Raw genomic sequence first — 21,470 nt, forward strand, 5'->3', positions numbered from 1 at the left:
AAAATCTAAGCTCTCCTAAGGATGTCTTCCACAGCTGTACTTCTTTGCTAGAAAATACACCTATCTGTTTGTGTAGTAATTTATGCCTCTTTCTGAAGCACGGCTTGATATATCAAGAGCATAGAGAGTTGTAGAAAAGAGCTGCCTAACACTTAGGTATAATTCTATCATGGAGGTCCACAGAATCCTTCAGGTATAATCCTAGGGTCAGTCATTCACCATGAGTTCAGTGACTGCTACTGAGACCCTCCTGCCTCACTGGCATTGGGAAAAGGGTTCAAAGTGATGCAAGATAAAACAAATGCATGCGACACAATCTGGCACCTTCTCAATTAGCCCTTGTCTGAGAAGGTAGGATACACTCTATGATCAGAAAATGCAAGTGCAAGTCACTCCTATGAAAGCTGAACATCCTTGTGATGACAACCAGGAACCCACAGACACTGAGCTAGAGGTGATGTGTTTGTGGATCCAGCAAAATCCTCAGACAGGGGCATGGCTTAGCCTTATGAACAACAATTACATGTAGGACCATTGACTAGGCTCTGAATGAACAAGAAAAATATAAATATTTCTTAACAAAAGACAAAAGTGAACAACTTAACAAAAGTAAGAGCTACTTACACCAGAATAGAAAGGCTCACCAGACACACAAATCACATCCTGCTCCTGGATGATCAGAATATCTTTGGCTAGGTGCAGCCGGACTTTGAAAGGCTCTTGATTACCATCCTGCAGCAAACAAATCCCTGTCTTTGTCTTCAGAGAAAAAAGAAGAAGGAAAAAAAAGAACAAAGTATAGTTATAGGTTATAATATTATGGCCTATTTACAGCCAAACCCATTAAATAACATTTCACAGCTGGGAAATATATACTTTGGTGAGTCTGATATTTATTACTTTATTGTGCAGAGAAATGGTAAAACCATTTTAAACAAATTAGATGCATGGATTATGGACATTATGTCAACGATGCCACATGAAATTTTGGAAACTAAGAATTATAGCAAAAGTACTGTACTATGTTTGAAAAATAATAAGAGTTTATATGAATACTTACTTATAATTTGAACATAAAAGTAATAGTTTTATTGAGATACAATTAACATTTCATATAACTTGACTTTTTAAAGTATATAGTTAATTTTTTATAATATTCAGATGTACAAGCATCAAAATGAGCAATTCTAGAACATTTTGAACATCTGTAAAATAACTGCATACCTCTGTCTCTCCCTGCCCAAGTCTAGACAAACACTAATTTACTTTCTGTATCCATCATAAAATTTGGCATCTGGACACATACCTACTTAACATATCAGGGATTGAACTCAGGGGAACTCAAATACTAAGCCACATCCCCAGCCCTATTTTGTATTTTATTCAGAGATGGGTCTCACTGAGTTGCTTAGTGCCTCGTTTTTTGCTGAGGCTGGCTTTGAACTCACAATCCTCCTTCCTCAGCCTCTGGAGCCTCTAGGGTTACAGGAATGCTCCACTGTGCCTGACCCTACTTAACTTTTAGTGTAACTGCTCTATACTAGCATTCCTATTTGTCCCACACTTTGTACTTCAGATGGAATGAGGAAAAGTGGTAAGTGAATTATCTAAATTAATGTTATAAAACAGATCCTAATTTAAAGTCCAAAAATTTTTGTTCCTAAATGAATCAACGTGCTTCACATATTTTTGGAAAATGTGAAGAAAAGACTGTGAGGACTTCTGAATCTTGTACTACAGAGCTTTAAATCACAGACTTCATAATCACTGAAGAAGACTGGATCTTGTCAGCCTCAAAAACCTTTGTTTTATTATAGTCACTCTAGCAAGGGCATTTAGCATTCCTATTTGTCATGCTATGAACCGAAATTCATGTCAAACAGAATATAATCTCTAATTCTTATTATGAACTAAAAAGTCAACAGGAGCAATGACTACTTCAGAAATGCCTTTTTTTCATTTGATCAATTAATGAATCATTCTTGATGAATGGATAATACATAGGGAGGCATATTTATCCTTAGTATTTGAGAGGTGTATTACCCCAGACAAATAATACCAGGTTTTCTTGTGTAATTTAATTTTCCATGGGGATTCTTAGGAGTTTCTTTCTTTGGAAGAATTTTCCAGAATGTTGACGAGCATATATTTAGATATTGCAGCTTCCAAAGCTAGCTCTTTCTGCAAACTGATTTATCACATGTACAGAGGCACACCATTTTATCCTCCATATCACATACAATCATACACCCGCCTGTAAGTATTTTAAAGGGTGCATGTCTTTTTTAGGAAGTACAGAAGCTTTTTTAAGAGCAAGGACAACATTCTTTTCTCATCTCTGGCAGCAGCACTCAACAGATGCTCACTAAATCATGCCGATTAATCTATTCACCAGTGTCATTCAACTGGATATGTCCAGAGGACAAAAATATTTCAGAACAAGCAAATTATACTTCCCTTAGTATGAAACAGTTTTTCTGAATTTTTCTCATGAACAATTCTTTCATGCTTTCAGTGTGATCTTGGCCAGGGACCAACCCAGAGACACTCTAAGGGACACAGGGAGGAGTGGGGGTATAAAATAATACATCAAAGCCAAGTGATCATAATTGAGCACATTGGACAGTTTTTCAATGAAAGGTAGACTCTGGGCCAATTTGTTCCCCAGACATGTAATGGAATAGCTGGTAATCACAAGTAATGCTGTTTCAACTTCAGGATGAGAAAGGGGCTTTTCCCTGAGAGCTCAGAAATATATTATTGTTACACATCAAAGAGATGTACAAGATCAGCAGGGAAAGGTTGGAGAGCTCCACAGAGCCAGGAGCGTTCTCTCATCTCATTTCTGATGTGGTCCAAGTTAGCATTGCACAAGTAATGTGACAAACGTCCCCAGTTTATTAAATAACTTTCTGGAAAGCAGAATACAGAGTTTTGAGCTCCCTCTAGTTTCCTGAGATGTCAAGATTTACAAATAATAATAATAATAATAATAATAATAATGATTAAGCTAGAAGAAAACACCCCCTATCACCACCACCAATAAAATGTGTGTTCTGTTTGTGCTCAGAAAGCTGAGGACAAATTGACATTAAAATATATTTTACCACGAAAATTCAGCTGTGCATGTGAAAATACATTTTAAATCTCACAAATGCATGACTTTTGCAAATATTGTATTACATTAGCAGAGAATCAGACATGAATTTAGACAAATATTCTTTGGTTTCAAAGTATTCTTACTTATTACAATAGTACACAACTGGATGTGGTTGTACTGTAATCCCAGAGACATGGGAGACTGAGGTAGGAGGATCAAGAGTCCAAGCAAGGCTATCAAGCTAGATGAAATAAGCCAATTACAGAAACCAAAGGCCAAATGTGCTCTCTGATATGTGGATGCTGACACAAAATAAGGGAGGGTGGAGACTAGAAGTTCATTGGAGTAGACAAAAAAGAAGGATGGGGAGGGAGAGAGGGTGGAAATGGGAAATACAGTAGAGTGAATTGGATAGAACTTTCCTATGTGCATCTATGAATACACAATAAGTGAAAATCTTCATCAGGCACTACCACAAGAATGGAATCCTAATTAGAGTCAGTTGTATTCCATGTATGTACAATATGTCAAAATACACTCTAATGTCATGTATATCTAAAAAAGAATGAATTTTTAAAAAGCAGAGTTCAAGAACTGCCTGTCTGAATACAAAAGAAAAATAAATAAAAGGTCCAGGGATGTATGGGGATGTGGCTCAGTAGTACTGGGTTCAATCCACAGTACCAAAAGATATGTATATAAATATGATGTGATGTGATACATGAGATGGCAGCATTGTATAGAGGGCAATGAGATATTTTTGAGAGGAGGAAGTTTCAAGGAGGACTGATAGAAGATGTGTATAGTTCTACTGAAAAATAAATTGGGAAAGCAATTATTAATAGGATCCAAAGATATTTTAATCAATGGGAAAAATGAGTATGCCTATCTCATGGGATGTAAGAAGATGGAAGCAAAAGGCAATTTTAATACTGGGCTTGTGTGAGCCATCAGAGGAGTGGGAGAGAAGTGCTGGGTGAAGATTAGGCAGGTCCAGGTTCCTGTAGAATGTGGCAGGGGTTTGAAGATGATGGAGATACCCTGGCAACATGCCAGTGATAAAATAATTGCTCACATTTGTATGTTCTAACTAATTTTTTACAGCAGTGCGGAAGATGGAAAGTAAATGGGAAAGTGAAAATATGTAACTGTTATCAGAAGCAAACACTCTGGGCAGAGGATGTTAGGGAGTGGTAAACAGCTGCACTTAGAATTCCTTTAGGACATTAAAAAGGGAGGGGAAATTGATTGCAGGGCACTCTCCTGAGGAAGAGCAGAGTGGGGGCATGGGGATTCTCAAAAGAAATATGGTCACATATTTCATTTATTTGTTGTTAATAACTACTCAGATGTGTTTACTAAATGCAAAGAAACAGTAATTTGCTTTGCTGTTCAAAACCCCAGTGCAATGGCTTTCACAGATAGAACAAGACCAGAGATGAAGTTATTGGGCAGAACTAAAGCCAGGCTGCTGAAACCAGGTTCTGTGTTCTGTACTAGTTGCTTTGCGCTCACTTATACTGAGGTTATTTAGGGAGATCTTCCCAATTATCCTGCATAAGATGGTATAGCCCTTTGCATCTTTCACTGGATAGAATTTTGGTTATCAAAATATTCCAATGGAGCTGAGGTTTTAGCTCAGTGGTAGAACATTTACCTGGCCTGCTTGAGGTCCTGAGTTCCAAACTTAGCACAAAACAAAATGAATGAAAATAAAAACAACAAATAAAAAATGCAAACAATAAAAATAACAGAAACAAAAAACTAATTTTTATGTAGTGTGAATAATTCTGAAAAGGACAATATCATATTGCAACAGCTACTCATCATGGGTCAAAGCAATGACCACTGGAGATAAGAAACCACTCTCAAGATATCTATTATTAATTAATTATCTATTAATTTTTCCCTAAAGCCATGCTGCTAGAGGGCATAGGACTCTATGTGATGTGGGAAGAGATTTTTATCTCCACTCCATTATGATTTCTTCAGAGGATAAGAATTGGAATTCTTTTGAAAGTGGGAGTGGCTGCTAGTGCTGTCCAAACTAAAAGAAACCACAGCTACAACAACTTCAGAGGTCCAAGGAACCAAATTCTTTAAAATTAGAAATCATCTAAACACTTATAGGCCTCCAATATTAATATCAACTTACAACATACACCATCTTCCTTTTTCTTTATTAACATGAAGCAATTAACAATTATTCATTGCATGTAAGTGAATAAATACATGTAATATGTGTTTATATATAAAATGTAAAAATATCTTACAAAATTATAAATTGTAAAGTACACCAACATATTCAAATTCTAAAGGAAGGAATTATTCATAAAAATGTTATAATTCAAATATTATTTTTCTGTGCCTGATTAACAATCCTATATAATGTCTGGATTTTACAGATTCCGCATTGGATACCATTTGCACAAATAAATGATTAAAAAGTGACATTTCTTAGTTATGTAAAAGGCAATATTTTAGAATGCTATGTTTTATCCAAATCAATTAAATATGGTTATAAATTTTCAGGAATTTACTTTGTTATTAAAACAAATGCCACATTTAAACTTTATAAATTGTATACATGCTTCAACTTAGTACATATTTTGGAACTTTAAAAAGTAGATCTTTATCTACTTTCTTCTTAAAAATTAATAACTTTTTAAAATTTCTGTTCTTGTTGCTTAAAAAACACAAAATGTGCTTGCTTGGAACTTTAAAGTCTACATCTTTAAATTTTGAAATGAAAATCTGCAATATCCTACGTAAGAAGCCAGGCAGAAACAATAATATAAAACTGCAAATACTCTTGCAGGTATTTCTATATTTTGGTTGACAAATATACATTAATTTGTTTTGTAAATCTGTGGTCTTAAGTACTATGCAATTTTTACTACATCACAGCAGTAGTGCATTGAATATTATTCCAGGCAACGTGCTTCAAACTCTATTTTATCTTTTACCTGCCCCCTTTCTGGATTAATTTGAATCCTGGCTTTCTCCTTAGCTGAATTCTAGTCTTTTGTTAAGTACTGTATAAGGCTTTATTCTATGTGAAGCCTCTGAAATAATTTAATCCAAGGATGAGTCCTCACTCTTTTGAACTCATACTTTCATAAAATATTTATGTGTCCTTGAAACTCATCAGTACTCTATTTTGGTATCACATGTAATGACATCAAGAGTATTTAGTTCAATATCAACATTATTTAGCTTCCTCTTGTATATTATTATTACAAGATTTTAATAATAGGCTATTGCTCTTTTCATTACTGATGATTATTAATTAATAGGAACTAATATAATAGTTTGATCCTAGCAGAATTTCTTTCAACATTTGTAATCATACTGGGGCTGAAAAAATAGCATCCAAAATACTGGTGCTTTCAGACATTCCTCTGATTTAGGGTCCCCTCTGATCTTTCCTTGTTTTTCTACCTCCTTGCACAGGGAGAGGCATTTTGCAAATTTCTCATATCTATCCAATCAGATGCCCCCCCAAGAGAAAAACAATTGCTTTATATTTTCTTTCTGAAATTGTACTAATAAGAGAAGGCAAAAATCTGGTTATAACAAGGTAGATTCAAAGCAAAACATCATGCCTAGATCTTAGAAGAACTTTGTCCTGGTCCCATATGTCTGCCCACATAATAATTTATTAGCCCTCTGGAATTACCTGGATTGCCTATATCCCTACTCTCCTCTCCCCTGTGAGGAGAATGGTTAAGCTTCAACTTTCTCACTTTTGCAACTCCCACTCTGTGTATGGATCTTATGTTCTGGTATATTAAAATATTTGTATGTTTTTTTTTTCCTGCTAATCTGTCTTTTCCAGTTTATTTCATGTAGTGAAATTATTAAACATTCAACAAGGAAGTTAGAACTATAACTGTAACATAGTCATAGATTATATTTTATCATAGAAAGAACTAAAATTATGTACATGAACAAATTATTTCACATAGTCACGTGTTATGTAAAAGTGGATCTAAGTCTGAGAAGCACACTATCAGGTGATTTTTATCATTATGGGAAGCTCATGTGGTACTCACATAAGCTGAGATGTTTATGAAAACACCAGGTAACAAAGTATTTTGCCAAAGAGTAAAGTACCATTATTCAGCGAAAGACTGTATATGTTAAAAGAAATATGTAGCTTCGTAATCAACATAAAGATGTAGGTCTTACTTTAATAAAGGCAAATATGAAAAGTGAGGAAAAATGAAAATAAACATTGGCTGGAACATACACACTTTTTCTGATGAAATGTTTTTAAAAGCAGAATAATGGTAATCAGAGGCTGACTATATGTATACTAAATAATGTCTTATTATGTGTATATTTTTCTGCTAAATTTTATATTTTATATTTGTCCCTAAAGAATTTTATGTAAGTTTCTTCCTTCATTTTTGCTTCTCACTGGACTTCTAAATCCCGAGTATTTTTTTAATTGCAACATTTTGTTTTCAAGAGCAGAAGTTTCTTAATCAATAAATCATTTATTTAAAACGGATTTATATTAGATACTCAAGGTGCTTTTAAAATGATATCATGTGTTCATTCTTCTTTATGTTTTTACAGAGAAGAAATCTCCTGACATCCACAATGCAATAGTCTACCTTGATCTCATGTGCATCAATATCAGGTTTTCATTTTTATTCCTTTTAGTAGTCAAGAGAAAACAAAAATATGGAAATAATATATTCCATATATCTTTGACTCTAATATAATTTCCAGCAATGAAGTACTCTAGAGAGAGCTTTAAACTTATGATTAGGAGTTCTAAGTTACACATTAATAGCTTTACTTTTAATGAATTAATTAAATAGCTCTTGATATTTCATAAAATGTCTAGATTTCCTCACAAAGTGACAGTTACATATTTGGAGTATCCTATAGTTCCATGTTCCTGCTGATCTTGCCGGTGTGCAGAAGACACAGGAATACTGTACTGAGCAGTTTAGGAACTCCACTCCCAATTGGGGACAGAGTTTAATGTGGTACAGATTCACCAAAGGCTCATTGCAAAAGAAAGAGAAACTACTGCCATGGAAACGAAGGTACACAGGTCACAATAGAATCTGATTGGTATCCCAAATCAACACGTCAAAGCAATGTTATTTAAAAGGAGACCTAGGAAAACTTATGTCAGTCTCTGAAGTCCAACATATATAATTTGTTATAATAGTATTATCTATTATCCATTTTAATCACATAAATTTTATATGGGTCCCACATGTGTCTTATTCACACCAATATCCATTCAGATTAAATGAGTGCTTTGCTACTCAAAAGAAGATAATATTTGATGAAAACAGAACATTTTCTACATTCAAAATTAAGAGGATGCAATTAAAATTAGATATGACATAATTTAAATTTAAGCTTATACTATCCCACAAAGCCTATAAAATGTTAACTAAATTAAGAAAAATGTATGAACTGATAGGTGCTGAGTTTAAGACATGAATAAGTTATTATATATTTTGACCTTAATAGTATTTAGTGTGGCATGTGAGAAAGATTTGTAAACAAAAAACTACATTTTTTAAAATGATAGCATAGACATATTTAAAAAGTATACTTAAATGTTTAAAAATGAAAGAAGCATAAAAATTAAAAGATGAAAGTACTTTACTTGTTTTCTAAAATAATTTTACTTACATTTTAAACTCAACACTAATGCTTACAAAATTTTAAATACATTTTTGCAATCAGTTTAGAGAAAAAATAAGCAATTGTTTATCTCAGATTCCTGAGAGAAATTTAAGTACATGACATTTCACTAAAAGGAAAATCTTCACAAATGTTAGTCTAAAGATTATGATTTCTTTGGCTTGATTTTAACACTACCATAGGTAATCTAGTTATGCTTGTTTTTTTGTTGAGTCAAACAAAATAAAAATACTTTAAAATTTGAAAGCAAATGCAATTTTTTTTCCTAAAAATATTTTAATTTTACCCGAAGACTGAAAAAAAAAAAAACAAAACCCTCAATTGTTTGAATGACTCAGGCTTAGTGAAAAAAGACAGCCTTTTTTCTTAAGACAGAAAGGTTACGTTCCCTGGGGCTCCCATCCAAGCACTATTGAACTGTACACTTGAGTGGTCTTTAATATCCTTGAAAGAGTAATGCATCACTTTCACTCATACCAGGGTGTGATGGCAGCTTTGCAGAGAAACTGAATTGTTATATATTAATACTTAAATAATATTGAAATACTTAAGAAACATTGGAATCAAAACTTGTAGGATTTTAGTGCCTCCCCCCCAAAAAAAAAATAGAACCTTAATTGCCTTTCAATTTATAACCGTGTATGTGAAAAGAATTCCTTCCAGTAGTTCCTCTCACCATACAGTATTTAGTTGATGGAAAGGAGCAATTCAGTTATTAAATATGCTCCGATCTTCCTAAAGAGTTGAAATCCAGGGCTTCCCCAGGCATACTTTGGTTTTCTAACTTTACTGAAAGAAAACGTACTCTGGATGTAAAAGGATCCTATCACTCACTCATCCTCTGCGCAAAGCAGTGTTCCACCCACAAAAAGTGGGGCCAAGTCTGTCCTGCTTATGTACTGTGTTTTCCTTATGCAAAAAGGCAGAAGGCTACTGCACCTACCTCCTCACAGGCGGTTCTGAAATCCATGTGCTATGGCACCACAAAGGATGTGATCTGGAAAGAGAGAAATCATAAGCCATTAAGCAGAGCATTGAGTGTCAGAGAAAAGAACATTGGTAAAGTGTAAGAAATGGTGAAGCCGATACCATGGGAAAACTGCCTTTGCAACCACTGGCATGAGGGAAAGCAGGAGACGAAAAGGTCTTCATGCCCAGCTTTTGTAAAATACGTATACACTGAAACTGTTTGTGTGATGGAGAATCTGTATTTCCACGCATCTCTACACCCTGCCAGGCATTCAGACATGATCTACAACAGGACTAACCTCTTTTCTCAGGGGTTAGCTCTTTGCCACCATTCATTTTGAAACCTGAGTTTGCAGGTGGGAAAGAAACTTCAAATAGGAGTAATTAGGTGTTGCTTTTCATCTGGTTATCTCTCAAAAAAAGGTTGACTGATCTTTCTCTTTTTAATTAAAAAACTACATGCATGAATAATTCTCTCTGGAATTTAAAATTTTATTCATAAACACTATGATTCAAGGAAGCTCTGTATCAGAGTGCATAATATTAATATAAATCAATGTATGAAATATATAATACAGATTTTCATTTAAGGGTCAATGTAATACCTGCATAATGGATGCAGATATAAATCATATGAAGGTTTTTTAAAAGTTCTTTTAAAGAGTTTTGTCTCATTTTATGATTAAAAAAAAAAAGTAGATGTCACACAAAATTGATACCTATCTACAATGACAGGAAACAATGCAGAGTCAAACTGTATTCAATGAGTAAATGAGACTTCAAAGTACAATTTCAAGATACTGCCCCAAATTACTCTCAGTTTTAAAACAGTAAACCATTTTATCCTTCTTTGTTACATTTTTGTTGTTGTATGATAAGTTTGAGAATGCTCAACCCAAGTGAGTGGGCTAAAATAGAGAGGAAAGTGACACACTGACACTGAATTAACGGATCATTTTTCTTTTTTTAAAGAAAAGATCAGTTATATTCAGTAGAAACCAAACATGTTATTTAATATTTGAAGTACTTTCCCTGGATAAATCTTGTGGATTGTGAGCTTGTCTTTATTTTACTGAAATGTATAAGTGACTGATTAAAATCAAGTTGGTTAATGATAAATCATTTGCAAATAAAAATACAATTTTATGAAAAATTAATCATTTGATGATACAAATCAGTTAATATTTTAGTGTTCATGTGCATTTTGTTAATATTTAATAAGTTGTTATTATTGAAGACTACTTTTGAAGAACCCATAAATATCTGCCTATTTCTAACCTAGATAAAAAGTCATCCCTTTACTGTAAATGCAGGAAAAATTTAGTATTTATTCCTTATATAAAAGTAGGAAGTGTCGGGGCTGGTGTTGTGGTTCAGTAGAGCACTTGCCTGGCACGTGTGAGGTACTGGGTTCGATTCTCAGTACCACATAAAAATGATAAAAGTATTGTGTCCATCGACAACTAAAAAAAAATATTTTTTAAAAAAGTTGGATGTGTACAAACATTTTCCTGCTACCAATTGTAGACTACAGAAATATATATAAAATATTAGCTAACTATCTAAACTCAACCTCATAATAGTTTCATATGCCAAATTTTATTTTGGTATATACATTTTAAGATGGCATTATTCTTAACAAAATGGCATATTTGTGCAGGAGCTGTATCTTTTCCTTTACTCTTTTAGCCTGTCTTCCTATTTTTTAAATTCTAATTTTCCATCCTCTTTCAAGAAAACATTACATAATATTAGTTGTTTATTCAGAAAAGGGGCTATTAAGGGATTCAGAATATTTTAATTACTAGGTAACAACATTTTATAGCACTCATAAAACTATTTCTAGCATATATAAATTATAAAATGAATATCACACTTAAAGTGTGTATCTTTTAGCATAAGCATGCATACTAGAAAGGTTTTAGATTTATTTAAAAAAAAATGTGAAAGTACCTGAGTTTCTGTAAGCCCCGCAACCATTTTTTTTTTTTTAGTGTTGAGATTTATAATATTATGACTATGGTGTGAAACTAATGCAGCATTATTAATACATTGCTACTACCTAAAGGCTAATCTTCTTTCATAGTTCCTTTATTTTCCTTTTGTTCTTTTTCTGCTACTAGGTCGATCGCACATAAAGTATCAGATTTTATTTAGTTCTCCTGTCTTCTCAGGATCTGCTTGACTGTCTCCATTTCTTCGAATTCCCTTGTTTTTAAAGATTGGAACATTGAGGAGTCCTGGTCAGGGATTTGTAAATGTTCTTCCACTGGAAGTATTCTGCATTTGTGTTTTTATAATTAAACTAGAATTATGGTTTAGAGGATAAAAAATGAAGTGATAAAATGGGCATTTTCATTCCAAATATTCCCAAGGATAAATTCTATCAATGTGACAACATTATTAGTGTTTGTCAAAGGTAGTGTTGGTCAGATTTTTCCATTGTTGTTTCTCTTTTTTCCTTTCTTCACCCTGGACTCAATCAACATTAGTAGACCTCACATAATGGGTGGGTATTTATGATTCCCATCTTTTAAAACTTTTGACTCATTTGGAATTATTCTGCACAAGAGATATATTCATTCTCCCACATTTATTGATTAATTCAAACATTCCTCTAAGAATTTTCAACTGATGGAGCAAGGAAATATATATGTGCCAATACATGATATTACTATCTATAAATATTTCTGTATATGATCTGAATTTTATTAAATGAATTTGGATTTCATAGTGATATTCCTCTTGTAAACATAAGAGCATGCTATTCTCCACTCCTTTCTTATTTGTACATTTCTATTCCAACAATGTGAAATTTATCTCCCAGTTCCCTGCCATTCATGTACTTTATTGTGCATTTGCAGTATACATGATAGCTATATCAGCATTGCTAACTCATAGCAATATGGGAAACAACAACAATACATCAACTACAATAAAGCTTATTATTCATTTAATAGTATAGAATACACTCTATCAAAATTGCCTATATTGGGTGAGGCATGTGACTTAGTGGTAGAACACTTGCCTAGTACATATGAGGGCCTGGATTGACCCTCAATCTCCCCTTACACACGCACACACACAACACACACACACACACACACACACACACACACAATGCAAAATTATTTATGTCAACCCCAGTGATGAATGAGAAGTGACCACATACTAGTTTGCTAGTTTCTTTAGAGATCTTGTATGTTCCCTCCTGCTCTCTTGTACTTCTGCCCTTGCAAGAGATGGTCTTCTTCAAGGAGATGCTGCCCTTTTGGCCTGGCCTCAGAATTACACATATGGAACAAAAGTTCTTTAGATGACCCACAAGAATTAGGGGTAAAATAGAACCACCCACATCCATACCTTAAACAGAGATGCCATAGTCAAACTGCAATTCCATGTGTAAAAATAATGCTTAATATTTGTGGTGATTAGCTTTCTATGCCAACTTGGCTCAGCTTTGATGTCCAGTGGTTCAATCAAGCACTGATCTAGTTGGTACTGTGAAAGTATTTTATAGAAATTAATATCTTCATTCAGCTTACCTTATGTAAAGGAGATTATTCTCAACAATGTGGATGAGCCACATTGAATCCATTTTAAAAAAAGCCTTAATAATAAACACAGAGGTTTCTCTAAGAAGAAATTCTGTCTCAAGATTGCACAATCATCTTCTGCCTAAGAATTTCCAGCTTTCTGAGCTGATGAAAGATTTTGAAATTGCTAGCCCTGATAATCATGTTAGCCACATACACACTAGTTCAGTTTCTCTGAAGACTTCTAGAGAAATACAGATACAGACCAATACAGAATTTGCTACCAAGAATGGTTCTAAAGAAACAGAATCCTAAGGATTATGAATTGGTTTGGGGGGTTTCCAGAATTGATTTGCTAATCTGATTAGATTTAAAGGCACTAAAGACTCTATTTCCAAATTAATGAGAACATTGGTAATCCATGACATGGAGAGACAACAGAGATGCACAACATATCACTGTTGGATGCTCTTAATCACACACCTCCGCAAGGCAAGTTTCTTGGTGACCATAACTTAGAACATTTTTGTCAGACAGGATAATGGGTTTGGCTGCCTGCTTTTAATTGTGCCTGAGAGAGGAACAAAGATGAGCTAAGGATTTAAAAGCCTAAGTTAAACTCTGCGTACATCACATGGACATTTCTATGCCTGACATAAATAAACACTATCTCCTGCAGTTACCAGACTAGGATTTCTGAACATTAAATACACAGTGTGATCCTTCTAGGGGTTAAATTATATCACAAATAAATCTCTAAACTCACAGGATATCTTCTGTTAAATAAGGCATTAATTAGGAACAAACAGATGCTAAACATCAGAATGGAGATGTGTAAGTAGATTGGAATAAAGATGGGGCCAGGGAATCTGTAAATTCCTCTGGGTCTTCCTTATCATTAGAGTTAAAGCCTCCTAGATGTAGATGTCCAAAAACACAATGCTCTTTGTCCCGAGGATCCAACCACACCACCCATCTTTGCTTCTATACCTGAAAATACAGTCCTATCCCAACGGGTCCCACAAGGAGAGGTATAAAGTGTGCCCCATGAGAAGGTGTACTAAACTCCAAAATAATTGCATATTTTTTAAAAAATTTACATAGAATTCTAGGGAACATGTTTGAGAGTGAATATCAATGATGTAGGATAATGGAAGAAGGAAAATACATTTTTATCAGGTCAATAATATAGCTCCACTAAGTGGAAATCCAGGATTTAAATTCAGGATTAATATTGTGGTTTTAGAAAGAGCTTTCACAGTTTGCTTAGTCATTTGGCTTAAACGTGGACCCAAAAATGGCCTACACTAAATGATACCAAAATTTCAAAATTGCTTTGAGATATTGCAGAAAAAGAAATACAAAGACTGAAGAGTACTGAAATATAAGAGGAGACAAATCTGTTCACTTATTTTGAAATGGTCTGGAAAATCCACCTTCTAATATGACTGTGAGGAATAAATTCATTAAGGGAGCTCAACACTATTGAGGAGTTCTGTGGTCACTCTTTGTGGGGCAGAAATAAGTGAGAATTGGTGCCACTGAAGTGGGTCCTTAAATGCAATGATAGTAGTAGGACTCTGGAATCCAGGGGCCAAGGAGCAGCAGTAAGTCACCAAGAAAAAGAAGGTAGGGTTACAATCATGGATGGCAGGGGCAAAGCAGTAATCACAATAGTTTGATTCTGGTAGGACTAAAGTGTTGATAGGCTGATCATTTGTCTTTAGACATGAATTACTTGATCTTCATTTGAAAAAAATTCTAGATCAAGTGAACACAATTCTAATATGAATCACTAGAGAGTCTCAGCCCTTCGACAAATTCCCAGACTTTATAGTCTAGGAAGCTCTAGAGTAATGGGTAGCCTAGATCCCCTTAAAGTAGGAAGCAGGTATTCTGTCAAAAGTTTGCGCTATTGATCTTTCTCACCTCTTTCCCCAAAGGTACCTATGGTCTTTGACCAAGATAAAAGTACATTGGGGAACATTAAGCCAGACATTTTGGTAATTTCTGGGCACTGACTCTGAAGTCAAAACTATTCTAGAAAACACAAAATGTCACTGTCGTCCACTAGTCAGAGTAAGGGCTTATGGAGATTATATGACCAATTAAATTTTAGCTCAAGTTCAATTCCTAGGAGGTATACTGGATTCCTGAAACTGTCCTGTGGTTATTTCCCCCATTCTCTAATGCATAATTAAAACAGAGATGCTCAGGAAGTGACTGAATCCCCACTGGTTCCCGACTGAATCAGTGAGTATGTTAATCTGATTCATTTATATAGGTGACTCCAAAATCTGCTGGTTTTTCCAGGTGTCCAGAATAAGAGAAGGCTCTGCAACAAGGCCCAGTATGTTCTATAAGCTCTGCTGCTGTGAGCCATGTGATTGAGTAAATACAGGGTACCTGAGGTGGCAGTGGTCAAATGACCAATTGTTAAGGGAGTCATAGCTCAAGATTGAGAATGTTGAGCAGAGCCTTGCTGTACTATGTTAAATTTTCCTTCTCAGCTCAACTCTATAGTCTCATGAAAATTTATCTAAAATCAGATGGCTGAGGAAAAGTTGGCTGCAGTTTACAAAGGCACAACATGTAGGCATGATATAAACGTGACTGTTTCCAATACTACATCCTTCTTTTGGACATTCCTCAAGTGCAGTGTTGAAGGGAAACTTCCCCCTACTCACTGGGAAGAACTCCACATATTGCACTTGATTGTTCACTTTACTTAAAAGAAGAAATAGTATTTGTATTATTTAACCAGCATATCTTATCCCCCCTTAACTACTGTTTTATATGGACTCTCTGTATATTTGATTTTTTTTAGATTAACATAAATTAAGAGTATGCAATATTTTTGTTCTGTGCCTTTCTTATTTCACATAGCATATTATATCTGAGGTTCATTCCTATTACAACAAATGGTAAGATCTCCTCCTTTTCGAGGAACAATAACATTCCATTGTGTGTATTGCCTTTTGTATATATGTATTCATAGTTAATCCATTCCTACATTGATAGGACTCAGATCAATTTCATATTTTGACCATTGTGAATAATACCTCAATGAATGTGGACAAGTTTACTAACTATATGTATGTTATAATACATGTTATGTCCTCTAGATTTACACAGTTTTTTTTTTAAACTACAAGTCTGTGGTGAAAGAAAGAAAGAAAGAAAGAAAGAAAGAAAGAAAGAAAGAAAGAAAGAAAGAAAGAAAGAAAGAAAGAAGAAAGGAAGGAAGGAAGGAAGGAAGGAAGGAAGGAAAGAAAGAAAGAAAGAAAGAAAGAAAGAAAGAAAGAAAGAAAGAAAGAAAGAAAGAAAGAAAGAAAGAAAGAAAAAGAAATAGAGAGAGCTATAACTTAAGAGCTGTGGCCCATAAGTTAGCTGGATGGTCAGGAACTCTGAAGAAAGTTAGTGGCAGGTTGCCTAAATTAAACTGCTCTCATTATGCAAAGGTCCCTAATGTTTGCCTCCAATAATAGACAGCTTATCTGGGTATGGATTTTTCTTCCTGGTACACAATGATTTTGCTAACACCACCATTCATGAACTTACAGAATGCCTGTTCACTCCCATAGTATCCATACAGCATTACTTCTGATCAAGGAACTCACTTCACAGAAAACAAGTACAGAAATGGGCCAAAACCTCATGGAATTCACTGATCTTACTATGTTACCCTCTATTCTGAAGAAGTTGTCTTGATAGAATAGTGGGAAGGTTTTTTGAAGACTCAACTACCTCACCAGCTGTGTGATTTTTCCAGAAACTGTGTGTATTTTATTTTTAATTTTTACTATTATTTATTTTAAAAACTATTTATTTATTTTTATATATGATAGCAGAATGCATTACAATTCTTATTACACATATAGAGCATAATTTTTTATATCTCTGGTTGTATACAAGTATATTCACACCAATTTGTGTCTTCAAACATGAACTTTGAATAATAATGATCATCACATTCCACCATCATTTATAACTCCATGCCTCCTCTCTTCCCCTCCAACCCCTCTGCTGTATCTAGAGTTCCTCTATTCCTCCCATGCTCCTGCTCCCTATCGCACTATGACTCATCCTCCTTACATCAAAGAAAACATTTGGCATTTGATTTTTTGGGATTGACTAACTTCACTTAGCATTATCTTCTCTAACACCATCCTTTTACCTGCAAATGCCATGATTTTATTCTCTTTTATTGATGAGTAATATTCCATTGTGTATATATGCCACATTTTTTTTATCCATTCATCTATTGAAGGGTATCTAAGTTGGTTCCACAGTTTAGCTATTGTGAATTGTGCTGCTATAAACATTGATGTGGCTGTGTCCCTATAATATGCTGTTTTTAAGTCCTTGGGTATAGACCGAGGAGATGGATAGCTGGGTCAAATGGTGGTTCCATTCCCAATTTTCCAAGAAACTGTGTGTATTTTAAATCCACATTCAATAAATGGTGCTGTTTTTACCAGAGCCAGGATATATAGGTAAAGGAAACGGGAGTGGTGTCATTCATATCACCCCAAGACACTCATTGACAAATAAGAATTTGGTCTTCATCCAAAGAGAAGGATGCTTCCATCAAGAAACACAGTGATTTTATTGAACTGGAAATTAAAATATTACCCAGCCACTTTGAGCTCCACCTATCTCTGAATCAATGTACAAAGAAAGTATTTACACTACTGGTTAAGGAGATTTATATTAACTTTGCATGTATATTATACGCATATATACATATATATACATATATGCATATATATTATATGTATACACACACATATACACACAAATAATAATATCCTTTATTTCTTCCCTATCTTAATTTTTATCACTTAACATAATATTTATTAATAAGTTGACTTTGCATCATCATAGTATTTGATTTATGGAATTTTTATAAAAGTAAATATTATCCAAGGAATTTCCATACCCTTATAGGAAAAGTTTTAGCATGTTTTTGATTGAATCAATATAATACAAAGTATGACTTTGTTATGCTTTTCCTTTAAAAGTCAAGTAGAGTTAAGGAAATATGCATTATATATAAGATATCATGCTGACAAGATGGTTACTTTTAATGTCATATAAAAGATGGCTACTTTTACATGTCAATTTGGCTAGGCTATAGTTTTCAGTTATTCATTAAAATACTAATTGGAAACAGATATGGTAGTACATGCCTACATATAGTCTCAGCTACTCAACAGGATAAAACATGAAGATCCCTTCAGCCCAGGAAGTCAGCCTGGATAACATAGTGAGATTCCATTTCAAAAACAAAACAAAACAAAAATACTATTCACAGTGCTCTTGTGCAGGAATTTTGTAAATAAGAGTTACTAAAAAGGGAAATTCTGCTTTAAGGTAGCAGCATCAACACCTGCCCAAGAGTTTCCAGACTGCCAGACTACCTGATATATATTAGACTCACCAACCTCCAAACTGCTTCCACCGGTTTCTTGAAATGAATCTCTTAAAATATACATGCAGCTATATAAATATTCTATTGGTTCTGTTTATGTGGAGGATCTTGATTGATAGAGTTATGTATGCCACTGAGATACTTTTAGGTTTTATTGTACAGCATAATTGTGACAATAACTGAAAATCCTTCAAACAAGGCAAACAAGCACCAGCAATTTCAATAACAGGAGAAGTTTCAAGATATATTATATACTCGATGCAGTCATATACCACATAATGACCATCAAGTTAATGATAGACTGTGTGTATGATAATGGCACCACAAGAGTATGTCACCTAGTGATACTGTGGCAGTCTTAGCTCACATAAGTATTTTTCTAGGATGTTGACCCAATGGTGATATCACCTAATGATGCATGTTAGAATGCATCCCTATTATTAAGCAGCACACCACTGTGTTTCTAAATTTTATTATACATACTCTGAGAAAAACCCTTAATTTTGCTGCTGGTTCCATTAGCAACATGATTTATCTAGTACCTTCTGCTGTGGTTTGGATTTTGAATGCCCCCAAAGGTCCACATGAAGACTTGGTCTCTGGTCAGGAACTCCTGGGACATGTGAAACCTTCAGGAGGTAACGTCTTGTGAGAAGAACTTAGGCAGTTGGAGATGTGCCCTTAGAGGGAACATGTCGGTCCCAGCTCCTCACCTTCTGTGTCTCTCTTTGTTTCCCAGACACTATAAGGTGACCAGTTTTGTTCCACCATGTGCTCCCTGACATGATATGTTGCTTTGGCTCAGGCCCCAAAGCAACAACACCAATTGACAATCAGCTGAAATCTCAGAAACTATGACCCCAAATAACCCTTATCCTCTTTATAATTTCTTTATTCCAGATATTTTGCCATTGTGACAAAAAGCTAATTATCACATCTTCATTAAAAATTTGAAATTTTAACTTGTTCCCGGAAAACAAAAGTATTTTTCTTGTGTTTTTTTTCTTATTTATTTATTTATTATCCTCTGTCTACCTGCCCTTAGAGGGACATTCCTCTCCATATTATTTTCTTTTTCTTATTCATATCTGAAATTGTTGGGGATATCTCTAGGTGACTATTTTCAAGTATTTGGTCTGTATTAAAATATGCAGCAGAAATGCATAATTCTTATTTTTGTCTACATTCAAAGATAAAGAAAAGTAAAAACACATCAAGGTTGGTGGGGTAGAGGGGTAGAGCACTTGCCTAGCGTGAATGAGGCCCAGTTCTGCAAAAACAAAAAAGAAACAAACAAAGAGAAATGTCTTTTGCAAACTTCTATTCCACATTTTAAGGAGGAAAAGGTTATTGTTTTCTTGCTAGGTCCTATTTTCTAGCATAGATTTTACTTAGGAAAAAGACAAAGGGTTTATGGAAATATTATTTTTTATTTTTACTGAAAAAGATCATCACTAAAAATATAGAGATAAGAATAGTGATGCGTAAGCATCTTTGGTGTATAATGTAATAAAATTATCTTTAATGCTTACTCAGTATCACAATACTCTATCTAAGCGTGACCTTCTTCATCCTTGATCCAGTTAGAACCCCTGTGGCAAGCTTAGGGAAAAGCCACACAGCATGGAAAAGCAAGAGTCTCAGGAAACCTGTTTCTATTCCTATTACATAACTGACCCAGCAAACAGTAGTGACAGCTTGGTTTCTGCCCAAGAAAAGTGAACTTGGAGCTGAACATTTTCTTCTGAGTGCTGAAGAGCTCTGTTGATAAGGCCTGGATCATCAGACTTGGCCTGTGTCCAGAGGTCTTGCCTCTTGTGATTAAATCTAATACTCAGAAATTAACAGGAACTATTGTCATCAATTATGCTCAGAATAGCACCAATTGCTGTTGATTAAACTTCAACTTTGTAACCAAAATATAGAAAACAAAATTAGACAAACAAACACAACCAAATCCATGCATGCGGAATAGGAAATTCTATAATGTCCTCTCAAATGTTTTATTTACCAGGGAGCTGATAAAATAATCATAATGTACCTCTACAACTGCACAGATGTAAAAAATGTTTGTGAACTGAATCAGTAGCTATGTAAGGCAGAATAGAAAGTTTTGGAACATTACTACAATTCAAATGAAAACGGATAAGGTAAAAGAAGAAGAAAGTATTGCTGCAAAAACTTTTGGATTAAAATGATTTAGGTAATTTCTAGAACGTTTTACTTGATGACTGCCAAAAAGTCTCTAAAAAACCCTGCTGACTCTGACATTTTGCTTTATTGAAAAAAAATCTATTTATAGAATTTTCCCTAGGCAAAATTATAAAGTATGCAAAATTATCTTTTATCTCTTTGTGTATCCCAAACCCCAATCAAGCACATACCCTCTCCACTTGCATCTACATCTTCAGGTTGGTCCCTGACCACTTGAAAAGAGATTAATTGAACTCCCCCCACCTTCACCACCAAAATTGTTTAAAACACTAGGATTCAAAAATTACAGTTGAAGTCACTTGGGGTTTCATTTTTTTTGTGTTAACTTGATATTCATTTTGTAAAGTGTACCTTGGAGAGAGCTATTTATATCTCTTTCTATATTGGCTAGGATACTTACTGTTTTTTTTTTTTCTTTTTTCTTTTTTTCAAATGTCAACATGAGAGTGTATTAAAATAGAATTTTGTTTCTCTGTCCTAGAGGAGTCCACACTTAAAAGTTAAGAGGTGGTTTTAAAGTGTTGGGAAACATCTCCCT

General features: G+C 34.3%; 1 protein-coding gene across 9 annotated transcripts in view; it reads right to left on the reverse strand.

Moving 5' to 3' along the window:
• The window catches only part of Sntg1 (syntrophin gamma 1), an 800,188-nt gene that overhangs the window by 321,709 nt on the left and 457,009 nt on the right, over positions 1–21,470 (reverse strand). For all 9 annotated transcript variants that reach the window (XM_078017191.1, XM_078017195.1, XM_040294069.2 and 6 more), the window contains 2 exons: positions 9,723–9,776; positions 625–759 (listed from right to left, as the gene is read on the reverse strand). In XM_078017191.1, the coding sequence (XP_077873317.1) occupies positions 625–759; positions 9,723–9,749 (162 nt within the window). In that variant the 5' untranslated portion in view covers positions 9,750–9,776. The remainder of the gene's footprint in view (positions 1–624; positions 760–9,722; positions 9,777–21,470) is intronic.

Source organism: Ictidomys tridecemlineatus, chromosome 7 (assembly GCF_052094955.1).
Source record: "Ictidomys tridecemlineatus isolate mIctTri1 chromosome 7, mIctTri1.hap1, whole genome shotgun sequence".
Classification (NCBI taxonomy): domain Eukaryota; kingdom Metazoa; phylum Chordata; class Mammalia; order Rodentia; family Sciuridae; genus Ictidomys; species Ictidomys tridecemlineatus.